This window comes from Antennarius striatus, chromosome 4, assembly GCF_040054535.1.
Source record: "Antennarius striatus isolate MH-2024 chromosome 4, ASM4005453v1, whole genome shotgun sequence".
Taxonomy (NCBI): Eukaryota; Metazoa; Chordata; class Actinopteri; order Lophiiformes; family Antennariidae; genus Antennarius; species Antennarius striatus.
Genome location: NC_090779.1, coordinates 355,499 through 372,500, shown reverse-complemented (window position 1 = coordinate 372,500; position 17,002 = coordinate 355,499). Strand labels below are relative to the sequence as shown.

The 17,002-nt window shown below is 44.7% G+C and overlaps 1 protein-coding gene across 1 annotated transcript in view; it reads left to right on the top strand.

Annotated features, from left to right (window-relative positions):
* The first annotated feature begins 877 nt into the window (after window positions 1-877).
* Window positions 878-17,002, top strand: part of LOC137593461 (complement C3-like) — a 30,980-nt gene continuing 14,855 nt past the window's right edge. The window contains exons 1-13 of the mRNA XM_068312166.1: window positions 878-1,045; window positions 1,136-1,256; window positions 1,570-1,658; window positions 2,171-2,310; window positions 4,576-4,788; window positions 5,526-5,589; window positions 5,667-5,756; window positions 5,873-6,076; window positions 6,175-6,232; window positions 6,340-6,499; window positions 6,595-6,690; window positions 12,128-12,278; window positions 12,843-12,928. Coding sequence (XP_068168267.1) covers window positions 1,207-1,256; window positions 1,570-1,658; window positions 2,171-2,310; window positions 4,576-4,788; window positions 5,526-5,589; window positions 5,667-5,756; window positions 5,873-6,076; window positions 6,175-6,232; window positions 6,340-6,499; window positions 6,595-6,690; window positions 12,128-12,278; window positions 12,843-12,928 — 1,401 coding nt within the window. The 5' untranslated portion in view covers window positions 878-1,045; window positions 1,136-1,206. The remainder of the gene's footprint in view (window positions 1,046-1,135; window positions 1,257-1,569; window positions 1,659-2,170; window positions 2,311-4,575; window positions 4,789-5,525; window positions 5,590-5,666; window positions 5,757-5,872; window positions 6,077-6,174; window positions 6,233-6,339; window positions 6,500-6,594; window positions 6,691-12,127; window positions 12,279-12,842; window positions 12,929-17,002) is intronic.

Sequence of the window (17,002 nt, the reverse complement as noted above, 5' to 3'; positions counted from 1 at the left end):
ATTCAAAACTTTTGCATTCATAAAACAAAGAAAGGTCTGGTATGCTGAACAAAACCTTGGTGAGGCCTACATGTACCTTTGGAAGCCTAATAAGAACGGCAGCAACAAACTTAAAATTTAAAACTCCGTCTTGCCTTTCGCCATGTTCCAATCACACTCAGGTGTGACACTCTTTATCTCAAACTATCTATTATCACTGGAAACCACCGGGGGTCCTGTTCTTGCCTTGTTAAACCCTCAGCTGATCATCCTCCCTGCCTCCTTTACATTTGGATTAGAAAAGAGTAGGAAGGACCCAGTTCCGCTCCTGCTCACCTCCCAACTACACCTGTAGATCAGACCTGAGGTGCAGGCGGTGTAAAGAGGTGCCAGAGACAGTCCAGCACATAGTAGCAGCGTGTGAGATGCTAGCTGGGTCAGCATACATGGAGAGACACAACCAAGTAGCTGTGATAGTGTACAGGAAGATCTGCACCCAGTATGGACTAGAAGTACCCAAACCCCGATGGGTGGGTCTGTGTGGACAACGTTTGGCTGTAATGAAAGAATATCATCTAAGAAGACACCATCAAACATCTCAGAAACACACAAAGACGTGATTTTTCTTTGAAGGAAGTTCATCTTTAACTGTACCTGTTGAAAAATGTTTTCAGTTGAAATCACTGACAGATCCATAAGAAAATATTGCTTCACTCATTTAATCCTTTAATAATATACAGTACATACACTCTTGGTTCAATAGGCTGAGTGCAATCATTTCAGTATGTTTTAATAAACATTGAACATCCGGCCCTCGGCTAGAGGCAAATTTGGGTTTTTGGCCCTCTGTGAGTTTGACTTTGAGATCCCTGTGCTAGATTATTCTGTTTGGATATGTTAATATGACAATGTGGATGATTATAACATTCCAGAGAGCCTATTATACCCTCCTGGCTCTGCTGTAAATAATCTGATGTCGGGTTTTTTGCATCTGCAGATTTGAAGTGTCCATCCCTCTACAGAAGGAAACGCTCCACTTCTACAGCAGACGACAGAACTGACTTGGGTAAAAATCAACACTTATATTAGTGTCACTATCACAATCCTTGAGACAGCAGTGGTTCAAAATGTGGTAACGTCTTTATTGACACTTTAGGTGGGGACGATAAAGGCATTTACAAAGATATATATACAATTACTTCTCTTTCCCGCTTCCCTGAAAGCTGGATGTGGTCGTCTGTCAAACTGCCATCCTGCTTCAGAGCAGATGCAAACTGGTGAGGCAATAGTCACAATACACAGTCTACAGTCTTCCCAAACCGTGGTTTTATGTTGGTGAAAACTCCTCTTCATCACTTTATTTGAATACTCTACGCTTTAATCTGAAGCCACTGGTCTTGTGTCTTATCAGTTGAGTATGTTGCCCCTTTCATCAAGAGGCTTTTGAACAACTGAAGACTAAGATTGGCCCGGGGCAGCATGTTCAAACTATGTAAATAGTTCAGTCATCTTGACAACAGATTGGAAGAACATTACGATGTCTGAGCTGAACACCTTCCTCTGTTGTTCTGGTTTGTTCTGTTGTTCCAGTAACACAACGTCCACTGTGAAAACAGTTATTGTTCCTGACTCCATCACAACCTGGCAGATCACCGGCATTAGTCTGTCAAGATTTCATGGTCAGGCTCTTGTTTTTTTGCACTGCTTGTTTTTTCTGCTATCATTTATAATTTGAGTAGATGAATGCTGTGTTTCTGAGTCTGTTATTGTATATGCCAGTTCTCTGCTATGACATTTTCTATCCGTATTACCTGTCCCATAATGGCCAAAATGGTCCAGAATTTGTTGTTCTGTGTGCGAGGTTCCTCAGTCCTCCAGCTCATATAGAACTCTGTTGAATAACGTGAACTAAACATGGGAAACAGCTGGAAGACTTTTCACCTCTCATCCAACAGGCATCTGAAGTTTGGAGAGCTTTTGTTGGACGATCACACATTTCTTACCAGTTAATTTTATGTTGTTAGATTTGAATATTGAAATCAGTTTCCCAAACTTTGTTTATTGACTAAGTCCTATGAGAGCTGCAGCTTTATTTGTTGTGTGGATTTTTTTTTATATAGGATGTATGCAAACATACAGACACAATACCCAATGATGGGCTTGATTGTCTATTTTTCTCTCTGACATTAAGGTATCTGTGTGGCCGACCCACTAGAGGTCACCGTTCAGAAGGAGTTCTACCTGGATGTTCTACTGCCCAGCACTGCTGTCCGTGGAGAGCAGCTGGAGATAAAGGTTCTGGTGAATAACTACAGCCCAACTCCTGTTACTGTAAGTCTAGAATATTCCACCTGTATGTAAGCACAGATGCACTGTAGTGTATGGAGAGTTGGAGGAGGATAAATAAACTGGATTGAGGACTACTATTTACAAAAGGCATCTTTAGGTGGCATTATACAGGAAAATGAAATTATGAGTTTTCAAATGCTCAGAGACTCCTTTAACCTTCAAAAAAAAAACATTTAAACATTTGCAATTATTTATTCCTATGAAATTATATTCAAAACATGAAAAGAACTTGAAAAAAAGCCAACAAAGCCCTAATCAAACATTTTAGAAATGCAGGTAAATCAGTAACTAAAGGTTATCTCTCATCTATGTAAGAGTACTTAATAACCAACACAACAAAATACATCAAGAAAAAGTGGGAGAAGGAAGGAAGACTCTTCTTTGAAGCAGTCAGAAGCATCTCATCATCACATCGACTTAAAAAACTTTGGATAACTGTGACCTGGATAAATAAGAACGAAGTCAGACTCCTCAGTGACATGTTTAAAAGGGAAGAACACTACTGGAAAGAGGACACGACACAAAAGATATTTAAACGTTAAAAAAATAGTTTTTTAATCTATTTATACTATTAAGACAAATTAAGACAGCACACTCTACTATTCTGTCAAGTGTATGCATATATACTGTATATTAGTGTGTACAGGGCCCACACACACACACACACACACACACACACACACACACACACACACACAAACACACACACACATTCCTATGGTCTATTTGGGACCGGCCAATCAACCTGAAGCACATGCTTCTGGATGTGGGAGGAAGCCGGAGAACCCGGAGAGAACCCCCCCAGACACAGGGAGAAAATGCTAACTCCACACAGAGCGGGACTCGAACCCGGACCCGCCTGCTGTGCGGCGACAGCGCCACCCACTGCACCGTTGTGCAGCCCATCATTGTTTATTAATTTCCTTTTTGTTCCTGTTGTGCCGTATTAGCTGAAAACAAATGTTCTATTGTATTATCTGGTTCCCTTTATCTCTCTATACCTTCACCTGTAGTCGTAAGAGGTGACCCGTCACTGGTGTCTCATGTTGGGCATACAGGGACCGTGTAGGAACATGAGGTGAGATGAGTCCATGTGCTGTAGCTATACCCGACAGACATGCTAAACCAAACCGACACTACAGCCGGCTGTCAGACAGGCGTGTGTCGTTGTACCAGGCCCCGGTTTCAGGCCAGTGGTCAGATTAAACAGGTCCTGGAGAGAACGATAAAATGATGATACAGCCAAAGGTAGATGTTTATTACACTCATCCCTTTGCTGAACTGAAAATACATTTCACTTTTCAACATCTTCACATCTGTCTTCTTTAAACATTTACACTATACAAACCCTTATCTATCAACATAAAAAAATGTGTATTTCTCAGCAAATTAATTTTACTGTAATTCCCACACTGTATATATTCTGTTATTCTTCATTCACCTCTGAAATAAAATACAATTTTCGTTGCCAAAATTCTTTGTTTACAGATCTGTTGTAACCAAATTGGCACAGCTGGCAAGGATAAACAAATATCACTCATTAAATACGTATATCCAACAAACCCTCTCCAAAACCCATTCCTAAAAATGCTATGAAATAAACACACATAAATGCAGAGTCCAAAACCAAGTGAAAAGCATCGAGGCTAAGACACACAATGTAAAGGCTCAGTGAGCTAAGCTACGCTAAGCTAAGCTAGCCTTCATGCCTTCCTGACGGATGCACGAGACATTAAATGAACCTCCTGACAGTCAAACACACAGACATCATCTCCTGACATCACACGTGTCGTTTAACCGGTTAGTGACTGGAGAGAACAGTGGACGGTTCCACGGTGGTGAGACGTTTGTTATACTCACCTCTGCTGGAACACCTGCACACTCACCCGCCCCCTTCTGGTGAACAAAAGACTTGATTCCCAGTAAAATCACACACAAACGTAACTGAAAAGGGCTTCCCTCTACGATAAGCATATAAAAACTGAAAAAAACGTCACAACCTAACGTGATCAAACATTCATGGTGTCACATCACCTGAGACACACAAAGATGACAGTTCTTGTTTTCTGATCACAGTTAACAATGTGTGATCAGATCCTGTGTGGGGGATTCATTATATTCACAGTGATTGATAGTCTGAGCACAGAGTTAATGCTGATTAATAATCAGTTAATCAGTTTGGTAAATGATTTGTTTAACTCTTTATTCTGTTGTTCATGTTGATTCCTTTTTCCATCCATTTTGAAGGTGCGTTTGGACGTCTTTGAGAGCGACAATGTGTGCAGTAAAGCTTATGAGCACGGGGCGTATCGTCAGATCATTAAAGTTGGACCCCAAACTACAAGGTCTGTACCTTTCAGCATCGTCCCCATGAAGGAAGGACGCCATGAGATTATGGTCAAAGCCGCTGTTAGAAACTCAGAGCTCACTGCTGGGATCGTGAAGACGCTGTTGGTAAAGGTAGGACAAACATGCATTAATATTATTTCTATAATATTATATAATGCATGATTACGGTGGCACGGTGGCGCAGTGGTTAGCGCTGCTGCCTCACAACACGGCGGACCCGGGTTCGAGTCCCGCTCTGTGCGGAGTTCGCATGCTCTCCCCGTGTCTGCGTGGGTTCTCTCCGGGTTCTCCGGCTTCCTCCCACCTCCAAAAGCATGCGCTTCAGGTTGATTGGTCGGTCCCAAATTGAACCGGTTGATTGGTCGGTCCCAAATTGACCATAGGAGTGAGTGTGTGTGTGAATGATTGTTTGTTTCTATGTGGCTCCGCGGTACACTGGCGTCGTGCCCGGAGTGTCCCCAGCCTCACGCCCTGAGACTGCCAGGATAGGCACTGGCTACCCCGCGACCTGCGTTAGCGGATTAAGCGGGTTGGAAGATGAATGAATGAATGAAGGAATAATGCATGATTATATAATAGTAAAAGGTGAACACCGGTTCACATCTGTAAAGTGTGTCTCACCTGTGCTGAAGCTCAGTTCAGGAGTTGTGTGGAACGGCTGCCGCGAGGAGGAAATTATTTGATGCTCCTATTGAGATTTTTTTAGTGAAACTGAAAATCATACTAAAATCATACTAATACTAACCTTTTTGAATATTGAGAACCATGTTAACGGAAAGGCCTCAAAGTCACATGTTTTAACGCACATTAGTTATTCTGGATGTGTGTTCTAATTGCCATGTTTCCAGCCTGAGGGTGTTCTCAAGAAATATTATACCATCATAAAATTGGATCCTGCTGAGAAAGGTGTAGGTAAGTTTACTACAGATGTTGAAACAAATATTTACTAAATAAATGCAGTCCTTAACTTCCCATCCGTCTGTCTTTAGGTGGTCAGCAGCAGGTAATAATCAGCAGTAGAATCACTCAGGTAGAGTTCCTTCCAAACACACCTGTGAGCACACAAATCTCTGTGACAGGTGAGAGCACACGGGTTTTCCTCAAACCAGTTGAAGTGTAAAATCAGCATTGTTACATGATTAATGAGACAGCATAATTAAATAATACAGTTGACTTTTGCTTTGTGTCCACACAGGTGAACTAATACATTCACATGTGGAAAATCCCATCAGTGGAAACTCTATGGCGGCTCCAATCCGCCCGCCCTCAGGTTCTGGAGAGGATAGCATAGATTCTATGTCAATGACCGTCATTGCTACCATGTATTTGGACACAACCAACCAATGGGAAACTGTGTTGTTTAGAAGGCGTGATGATGCCATCCAGTTCATCAGAGCAGGTTGGTTATTTCACGATAGTTAGCCTGCTATATATTTGTCTGTAAACTGGTTCTGAAAGTTCAATGACTCTTAAAGGTGATGTTTTCTTTCTGTACAGGCTACCAAAAGAGTTATGAATATTTTGCTGGATTAGAAACCTTCCAAAGTAGCACCTGGTGAGGCATCCAAGCACCCTTGAACTTAAATGTGTGCGAATAGAAAGTTGGATATATATTATATATCTGACCAAATGAAATAATTTCTCCATCCCCTGCTCTGTTAGGCTGACAGCCTACATTGCCAAGATTTTCACAATGGCCAGCCACCTAGTGCCAGTGCAGACCAGTCACATTTGTGATGCTGTTGCATTTCTGATTTTCAATGCACAGCGATCTAACGGCATGTTTAGAGAAGTTGGAAAAGTGTTCAACACACACATGATGGTATGTGCACTGCTTTCTGTTCCAGCATGTTGTAAACCTGGGGTAATAAAACAACAATTAAATAAATGTGTCCACGTGTGTATGTCTATGTGTAGAGTGATGTGCAGGGCGCAGATGGAGATGCCTCCATGACAGCCTTCTGCCTCATTGCAATGCAAGAGTCACACAAAATATGTGGTGCAGCTGTTGATGTAAGTATCTCACGATACATGCAGTTGTATTCTATCTTCTCTTATTTCATTCAAAACTGTTTGTGATGTCACAAACAGTGACGAATTGACCTATCCTGAGTCATAAACCTGTGGTGAGACCAGCGATGTTGTTTGGTCTGGAGACAGTGTCACTGAGGAAAAGACAGGAGACAGAGCTGGAGGTAGCAGAGATGAAGATGCTGAGGTTCTCTCTGGGAGTGACCAGGATGGATAGGATCAGGAATGAGTACATCAGAGGGACAGCACATGTTAGAGGTTCTGGAGATAAAGTCAGAGAGGCCAGACTGAGATGGTTTGGACATGTCCAGAGGAGAGATAGTGAACATATTGGTAGAAGGATGCTGAGTTCTGAACTGCCAGGCAGGAGGCCTAGAGGAAGACCAAAGAGGAGGTTTATGGATGTAGTGAAAGAGGACATGAAGGTAGTTGGTGTGAGAGAAGAGGAAGCAGAAGACAGGGTTAGAAGGAGGACACTGATTGGCTGTGGCGACCCCTGAAGGGAAAAGCTGAAAGGAAAAGAAGTAGATTTGATTGTCTACCCGGATATGGGTGTGGTCATCCCCGAGGGAGAGTTTGTTAAGGCTATGGTAGCATTGTGTGGTAATGACCTGGCTCAGAGCTACACACTGAAAGTTCCTCACAAGCTGTTGAAGTCAGCTAGCATTTGGCTAACTAGTTAGGTCCACTTCAGTCGTGTGTGTGTGTGTGTTTGTGTGTGTGTGTGTGTGTGTGTTTGTGTGGGTGTGTTTGTGTGTGTGTGTTTGTGTGTGTGTGTGTGTGTGTTTGTGTGTGTGTGTGTGTGTGTGTTTGTGTGTGTGTGTTTGTGTGTTTGTGTGTGTGTGTGTTTGTGTGTGTGTGTTTGTGTGTGTGTGTGTGTGTGTGTTTGCGTGTGTGTGTGTGTGTTTGTGTGTGTGTGTGTTTGTGTTTGTGTGTGTGTGTGTGTGTGCGCGTGTGTTTGTGTGTGTGGTTCGTGGTCAGGCTATCGTGCCAGTGTGTAGTAACGACCTGGCTTAGAGCTACACACTGAAAATTCCTCAAAAACTGTTGAAGTCAGCTAGCATTTGGCTAACTAGTTAGCTCCGCTACAGTCGTGTGTGTGTCTGCTAAAGGTGTATCCTCATTGTTATAAAAAACACAGCTGCGTGTGTCCACACTGCTGATTAACCAACAGCCTCAGCCTTTATTTACAGTCTAACAGAGATTCACTGTCACCAGAGGAGAAATTATCACTCATTCACACCCTTGTGAGAGACAGAGATGGATACGTTCACACACACACACACACACACACACACACACACACACACACACACACACACACACACACACACACACACACACACACACACACACACACACACAGAATGTTTTTATCTTATTTACAGTTTCTTATGTGTGACTAAAGTACTATATTGATACATTCATGTTCCTCCTCACTGTGACGCAGGTTAGTGGATGGAGATAAAGTATTGACTTCACCCAACAGCCAACGGTTCAATAGACTCATACTCTTTGTCTCACCTCTTACCGGTAACACTTCATTGGACGGCGTTAGCTTCACTCCGCGGTGCTGTTAGCAAGTGATCTCTCATTGTCAGTGACGATAGTCGGGAAACAGCTTTAATTGCGTCCTGTCTGTAAACATCTGTTGTCGTCTCCACTGATTTTGTCCCATTTACAAATACTGTGTTTGAAATTCTTTGCGATGTGTACCGGTGATCTCAGTAGGATCAGCTCATGTAGTGTTTACATAATGAACAACAGAGTCACGTTCAGCTGACTGAGAAAGCAGCTCCACGCTCAGCGCAGAGACATCAACAGTTATTAACGAGAGAGACAAACACCAGAAAAATAAGAGCCAAATGTTTAGTAATAAAGTTAAATAAGTTCCAGCCTATGGTGATCGATCGGTAGGGAGCATGCGTTCACGTGGCGCATGTAAACAAAACACACGTGAACGCAAGGGGGAGGGGGTTGTGATGAAGGGAGCTCAGAGCCACGCCCATTACCACAGAGTGTTTCAGGGCGGAAGTGATTTTATCAATATTCAATCAAAGATATTGAGGACCACAGATCAGTTTGGGACAAGACATTTCAAATGCAGTGTCTTTGGACATCTGGCAGCTGAATGACATGAATTAAAAAAGCAGAATACGGGACCTTTAAAGATCCTAATTAAATGTTCCTGAGCTCCCTGTCAGTGTTTGCTACACGCAATCCACAGCTTCTGCACTTTCAGTAACTTTGTTACTATATACAGTATTTCCCTCTTATTTTTATCTTTTCATTATTCATTTATTCATTCATCACTTTATCCGCCGTAACAGGTCACGGGGAGCAGGAGCCTATCCTAGCTGTTCTAGGGCGTGAGGCGGGGGACACTAACACAGTCTAACGGTTACGATGCCAGATAACTACGTTTGTATCGGGGGATTCCAGACTGGTGAGAGGGATGGTATCAGAGCAGTAAGACAAAACATCGTCTTGTTCTCATGAACTACACACCACTGTTGGCTGTTGGCCGCTGTCCTTGTACTACCTCTGTCTCTACCTCTCTCAGTAAGGAGGAGGAGAACAAATGAAGCTAGGAGACTAAAAACTGTACAAACCTGTGTATGCATACAAACCTGTATTTATTACATTTTTTAGCTCTTCATTAAATTGTCCTTATTCTGACATTCTCTGTGTAGCACTTTACTCATAAGAAACTGTGAATAAGATAAAAATATGTTGTGTGTGTGTGTGGGTGTGTGTTTGCTGTGACACTGAAGATAAAGGTACAGGGACACGAGAGGCAGGCTACACACAGAGACCAAAGCAGAACTAACTAGTTACCCAAATGCTAGCTGACTTCAACAGACTGAGGAACTTTCAGCATTGAGCTCTAAGTCAGGTCTTTGCCACACACTGCCACCATAGCCAGAACACAAACTGGACCTTGGGGATGATCACATCCTTGGAGGGGGTGTTCAGTCCATCAGTCCTGTCAACCTCTCCTGTTGTTATGTCATGGCGGGAGCTCATCTCAAACAAATCATTTATTTTGAGTCTTGTACAAATCTCTGTTTTACTGTCCATACAGGACATGTTTTCCAGATTCTAGGAGTTGGTAGGGAGGACAACTATGAATATGTTGACGTCCTATTATAAAAAAATGTGTTTTTCATAATAGGACCTCTTTAAATAAGACAAATATGAAAGTGAAGAAATAAACTGGTTGATAAAGTGTATTTGTCTTGGAGATTAGAAGACTTGAGTTAACTGAAGATGCCCGTGGAGGTGGAGGGTGCAGGCAATAGACAGAGGATATTGGTTTGCTTCGTCCTGTATTGTTTGCTTTCACTCATCATGAACTATTCGTTCATAGTTTAGCTTAATATACTCGCCACATTCTTCACGGCTTATCTCAGAACTGATTCACTTTTGCTTAACTCAATGTTCTTCATATTATTTCTGCCACTTTCAGCCCACGTTCCACACTTTGATCTGCTCGTAACTCAGATTTTGGCTTGTAACTCAAAATATACAACATACTGCAATGTTACCAATCCAAAACCTCATTCCAACGCGGTCACTTTTGATATTCAGTTAACACAGTATGTAAACGTTCATCTCTGACCACTGATTGAAGACTTGGAGGGGCCAAACAGTTAATATGTTCTCGTAACTACTACAACGTACACATTTATTTCTGTCAGATGAAAACTAAAAATGTGTTGGATCTGAAGCTTTATCGTTAAGTCAAAATAGAAGCACATTTACTTTCAAACATGCAAACATTCTGTCGAGTGTCCTCTTGCCGGAGCACCTCACACTGTACGCTAAAACAGCACCCATCATGCTTGTGGCCATTATAACATCACCATAGCAACACAACTGCAGACATGGATTAATTGATTCATTATAAATACAAAGTTCAAATGCCAAACTCTGGAATACTTTTGTTTGATTTAATTATCTTTTTTTTGTACTGAAAAATGTCAGCTTGATATTTAATATTTGTCAAACCTGCTGTATGTTAACCATGTAGCCTTGAAAAAACATGGCATGTTGGTGGGGTAAGACAGCATCCTCTGGTGGCAGGGTGAGACGTTTGACAGCTTTTTCTGAACAAAACAACTACTGTAACCAAGCTGACCAAGGAACAAAGGAGCAAAGAAATGGAGGAATGAAGGAACAAAGCTCCAAGCTCCTATCCTGTGTGAATGGTTGTCACACCTTTTTGGTAGTTGCCTTGGACCTTTTGGGTGTCGAGGCTGGATTTTGTTGTGTAACACTGATTTGGAAAAAAAAGAAAAGCAGGATGGACATTGTAGAGGGGTGAACAGTTTACATACTGCAACACAAGTTAATTTACAGGCAGATCTGTCAAAAGTATTGTGTTGTGAATTTACAATAATGACATGACACGCAAATTCGTGAAGCGTTCCACATTTTTTGGGCGGCAGTGGCTCAGTGGTAAAGCAGGCGGTAGAGCGGGTCGTCCTATGATTTAAGATCGGCGGTTCGATTCCTGCTCCCGCCCCCCCAAAAAATACCCGGAGGTGAGCTGACAGTGGGAGGTGTCAGCTCACCTCCGGAGCACTGCCGAGGCACCCTTGAGCAAGGTGCCGTCCCCTTTACAAACTGCTCATTTGAGGCGCACCAAGAAGGAGCTGCCTGCCACTCTACCTCCCCTGCATGTCTACAGGCCCCCTTGTGTGTGTGTGATACAGGGGCCTGTAGTCACTAATATATATGTATGCATGCATTTGAATCGGTAGCTAGAGTGTGCGTTCTTAATTTCCCTTCGGGGATCAAACCAGTATATAAAATTTAAAAAAAATTTAAATTTAAAAAATTTAATGCAGTAACAAAGTGTATTTCGTTTGTAGTAGTACAGTGTGCCCTCAAACATTCGCGCATCGTTGCGGATTTTTGGTAGGCAGTCACGTGATACCGTGCACACATTCTATTGGCTGACTGCACCCTGAAGTGTTCTACGTTCTGTGAGTGTCAGACTTCCGTGAGACACAAAAGTGCATTAAACAGTCTATCAGAGTGTTTTAAAGGTAATACAGATAGAAGGTGGTTTAAATCAGTACGGGGAGAATTCATAAACGTTTAAATTTATATAAATAATAAGATAAATAGTTTGTCGCTCTATCGCAGAATTCGTTAATCGTGTGCGGTTCCTGGAACGCATTAACCGCGAGTAACAAGAGTGCACTGTATACTGCAACGCTACATATGGGACAACTACATATCATCCATTAAGAAACTGTAAAAATGCAGTACTTTGCAGGTGACACAAGATTAATCGCTTTAAATTTACAGTGAGAACTTTTCCAGTGTGGTCCGGCTCTGCTTGTCTCTGTTATTCACTAAGCCTCTGCTTTATTCATTGTCTTATTTTCTGCATGTTCCTTCATTTCAGTCTCTAACAGTCAGTATAAACAGGGCGGTGTCCTACCTGCAGACACGTCTATCCGCCCTCACCAACCCATATGCTGTTGCAATGACATCTTACGCCCTGGCCAGTGAAAACAAACTGAACTGGGAGACCGTGTCCAAGTTTTTCTCCCCAGGTGGGTTCCTCACTATCAGCAGGAATAACATATTTTGTGTGTTTTCATTGTGTGTTTATGTGTACATGTTTTTGAGGCTCAAGTGTCCTCTTGACACTTGAGGGCGGCAGCGGCTCAGTGGTAAAGCGGGTGGTAGAGCGGGTCGTCCTATGATTTAAGATCGGCGGTTCGTTTCCCGCTCCCGCCCCCCCCAAAAATACCCGGAGGTGAGTGGACAGTGGGAGGTGTCTGCTCACTTCCGGAGCACTGCCGAGGCACCCTTGAGCAAGGTGCCGTCCCCTTTACAAATTGCTCATTTGAGGCGCACCAAGAAGGAGCTGCCTGCCTCTCTACCTCCCCTGCATGCCTACAGGCCCCCTTGTGTGTGTGTGTGTGTGATACAGGGGCCTGTACTCACAAATATATATGTATGCATGCGTTTGAATCAGTAGCTAGAGTGTGCGTTCTTAATTTCCCTTCGGGGATCAAACCAGTATATACAATTTTAAAAAAAAAAAGACTTGATTGTCAATGGAGTCATACAAGCAGAGCATGGTGGTCAATCTCTGTGTATGTTCTTGTTAGATGTGTCCCACTGGCCTGTACCTAAAGGCCATGTATACACACTGGAGGCCACAGCATATGTTCTTCTTGCCTTGGTCAGGAATCAGGTGAGCCCATCACATGTGTGTGCTTCTGATGGTTACAACATAATAAAAAAAATAAAAATATGACAGTCATAATTCATGAAAAAATGTGAAAACAAAATTTGGTAAAGAAATTCATTTCCTTGTTCAATCAGGAGAGATTAAGAGGTGGAACAATTAAAATGGTTGTTACACCAAAGGATTTGTGATGATTAGTATGTCTGAATGTTTGTGGTATTTGGCACTGAGGCTCTTCAGTGTGACTGAGGACACCTATCCTTTGCAGCAGCAGATACATGAATCCCAACATAGACTCCTGCTGGTTCAGAAGTGTGCTGCCCTCATCACTACCACAACTTCCTCCACCCATGACAGTATCCCTATCAATAAGAGAAAAGAATGAACCGGACCTGCTTTACATCTTCATCAGAGCAGGTTGGATGAAGATATATTACCTCTGAGAATCGCTTTCAGGTTTGAAGAAACATTTCAGTTCAGAATCTTCTTGGATGAGGTGAAACATCTTCAACCAACCTTAAGCCAGTCCAGTTCATTCTTTCCTGGCCTTCTCGATCTCGACCTGGATGACCGAGAACCTACACAGACATTATCCCTATCCTGCAACAACTTCACTGGCTCCAGATCAAATAGTGAATGTACTTTAAAATTCATAATGTTGTCTCTACATACCTCCCTGTCCTCCAGATCAACAAACCATGAGAGTCAGAAAGCTTTACTCTCATTACACCAGGTATTACCTGCACTCTCAGGTCTTCTTCAGCCACTGCCCACCCACCCACTTATCCACTCCTTACCCTGTGCCTCCTGGCCTTGTCCTGTGCGCCCTAGGGTTATCTGTTGCTGCCTCCTCTTGGTCTCTGGGTATACCTGGTTCTCAGGGCACCCATGTGGATCTTTGGGTGATGGCTTCTGGATGCTCCTGGCTGCAGGAGATGGACGTTCTCAGCTAGCATGGCCCTGCTGGGTTCTGGTAGCCTCTCTGGGTGTTGGTTTCCATCACACATGGATGTTGGTTCAGGGCCCACCAGCTCCTGTCGAGTCCAATTGTTGAGAACCGTTGGGTCCCGTCAGAACGTGATGAGTCTCTCCCCAGACATCACACCTATCTCATGCCCTCTATCTTCCTTCTGCACTGTTTTCCTCTGGTGGTCTATTCTATACTGTCAGGACCTCCACTAGTCTGGTGTTTTATAACATTCAGTATAAAAGAGATCCTATTGTGAAAAACATTTTTTCAGGTATCTACATGTACATAGTGGTCCTCCCTAACCCGACCAACTCCTAGAATCTGGAAAACTAACGCTTCCTGCATCAATAAATATTTGTTGAGTTTTAGGATTCGTGGCCCTGACACAATCAAGACGATTTGATTAACTAGAGCACCGTTTGTGATGTCACAAACATAATTGGCATAATGGACCTATCCTGAGTCATATTTGATTGTCTTCCTGTACATGTCACGACCCAGCTCGGGGTCCGCACCCAGAGAACTCATGTCTGTTCAGCAGGGGCGGAGCACGGTGGTGGATCATACCATTAACTTCCTAACTTTAGCAGTGCGCAGTTCGTGGAATAATGAGGCGCTGGTGGACGCTTTTTACCACAGTCTGGCGGATTATATTAAAGACGAGCTGGTCTCCCACGAACCCCAGACCACTCTCGACGGAGCCATTGCTTTGGCGATGCGGATCGATCACCGGGTCCAGGGTCGTTGATGGGAGAGAGGGCGCCAGACCCCTACGCTCCCCAGCACTCGCCGATCCAGTGAACCCGGCACTGCCACACCCGAACCTGCTGAGAGACCAGATGAACCCATGGAAGTGGGCCGGTCCTCACTCAGCGCTATGGAGCGTCAACGCTTGTTCACCACCAACCTGTGTCTGTACTGCGGGGAGGGGGGGCATCGAGTAGCGACATGTCCGTTAAAAGCCAGAGCTCACCGGCAGTAGGAGGGGTCCGGATGAGCTCAGTTACAACTCGACCCTCCCAGACATTTAACCCCCGCAAGCCCCTCGTCCAGGTCCGCATTTACCTCCCTGATAAGCTCCACAGCCTCTCCCCCCTGGTGGACTCCGGGGCCGAGGCGAACATTATGGACTCTGAGCTGGCCCGCCAGTGGAACCTGAAATGCCAGCCTCTACCCACTCCTGTTCCTGCCCGGGCGCTGGATGGTCACCCCCTGGGCACCGTACCGGTCCAGTTGTCCATTCCTGGAAATCAACAGGAGGCCATTCAGTTTCATCTGCTCCGGTCGCCTGGCCAGGCTATTATTCTCGGGTACCCCTGGCTCCGCTGGCACAATCCCCATATAGACTGGGTAACGGGCTCCATTCTGGAGTGGAGTAAAGACTGCCACCGGACATATTTAAAGGCAGCAATACCAGACTCTTGTAGACCCCCAGCTGGACCACCCCCCAATATCTCCAAGGTTCCTGAGGTTTATCATGACTTAAGAGAGGTTTTCAACAAAGCCAAGGCTACCTCTCTGCCCCCACACTGGACCTACGACTGTGCCATCGACCTGCTTCCTGGTTCCACTCCACCCAGGGGCCGCCTGTACTCCCTCTCCGTTCCTGAAAGGAAGTCTATGGAGGACTATATCAATGACTCCTTGGCTGCAGGCATCATCCGGCTGTCATCCTCCTCCGCTGGTGCGGGGTTCTCCTTCGTGGGGAAGAAGAATGGTTTGTTCCGTCCCTGCATCGATCACCGGGGACTGAATGAGATCACGGTCAAGAACCGTTACCCTCTTCCTCTGCTCTCCTCTGCTTTTGAGCTCCTCGAGTGGGCCACGGTCTTCACTAAATTAGATTTATGCAACACCTACCACTTGGTCCGGATCCGGGAGGGGGCGAGTGGAAGACGGCGTTTAACACCCCCACTGGACATTATGAATACCTGGTGATGCCGTTTGGATTTACAAATGCACCGGCGGTCTTCCAGGCTCTGATCAACGACATTCTGAAGGACATATTGAATACATTTTTGTTTGTTTATCTAGATGACATTCTGATTTTTTCCCAGACTCAGAGCACGAAAGACATGTCCGCCTGGTGCTCAGTCGTCTATTCGAGAACTCATTGTTTGTTAAAGCAGAGAAATGTGAGTTCCACGTCAAATCCACTTCCTTCCTGGGTTATGTCATTGCAGAAGGGAATATACAAATGGACCCAGCCAGGGTCTCTGCAGTGACATCTTAGCCAGTTCCAGATAACTGTAAGAAGCTCCTGAGTTCCTTTGCGAACTTCTATAGACACTTCATCCGGGATTAAAGCTCCATCGCAGCTCCTCTCACCACCCTCACCAGTACCAGACAGCCGTTTTCCTGGACCCCTGCGGCTGATAGGGCGTTTAACGCCCTCCAGACCTGTTTCTCCTCTGCACCCATCCTCCATATGCCAGACTCTGAACGCCAGTTCGTCATAGAGGTGGATGCTTCTGGTGTGGGGGTGGGAGCGGTGTTGTCCCAGAGGTCGGCAGAGGACGAGAAGCTTCACCCCTGTGCATTTTTCTCCCGTCGATTGTCGCCAGCTGAGCGCAACTATGACATCGGGAATCGAGAACTGCTGGCGGTAAAACTGGCTCTGGAGGAATGGCGTCACTGGCTGGAGGGCGCTTCCGTCCTGTTCCTGATATGGACAGATCATAAAAATCTGGAATAAATTCGATCAGCGAAGAGACTCAATCCCAGAAAGACCCGGTGGGGCTTATTTTTCACCAGGTTCAACTTCTCCTTGTCATACCGCCCTGGTTCTTGCAACGTTAAGCCTGATGCACTTTCCCGCCAGTTTGAAGTGGATGACGCCTCGCCCCAAGACGGCGCACCCATTCTTCCCGGCCCCTGTGTGGTTGCTGCCCTGACCTGGGATGTCGAGGAGAGGGTGAGAGAGGACATTCGTGACCAGCCTGGACCCAGCGCCTGCCCCGCTGACCGCTTGTTCGTGCCAGAGGACCTGAGGGCTCCAGTCATCCAGTGGGATCATGAATCCCGTCTGGCCTGCCACCCCGGTTCCACTCGTACAGCCTCTCTTGTCAACCAAAGGTTCTGGTGGCCCCGCCTGAAGAAGGATGTCCTGG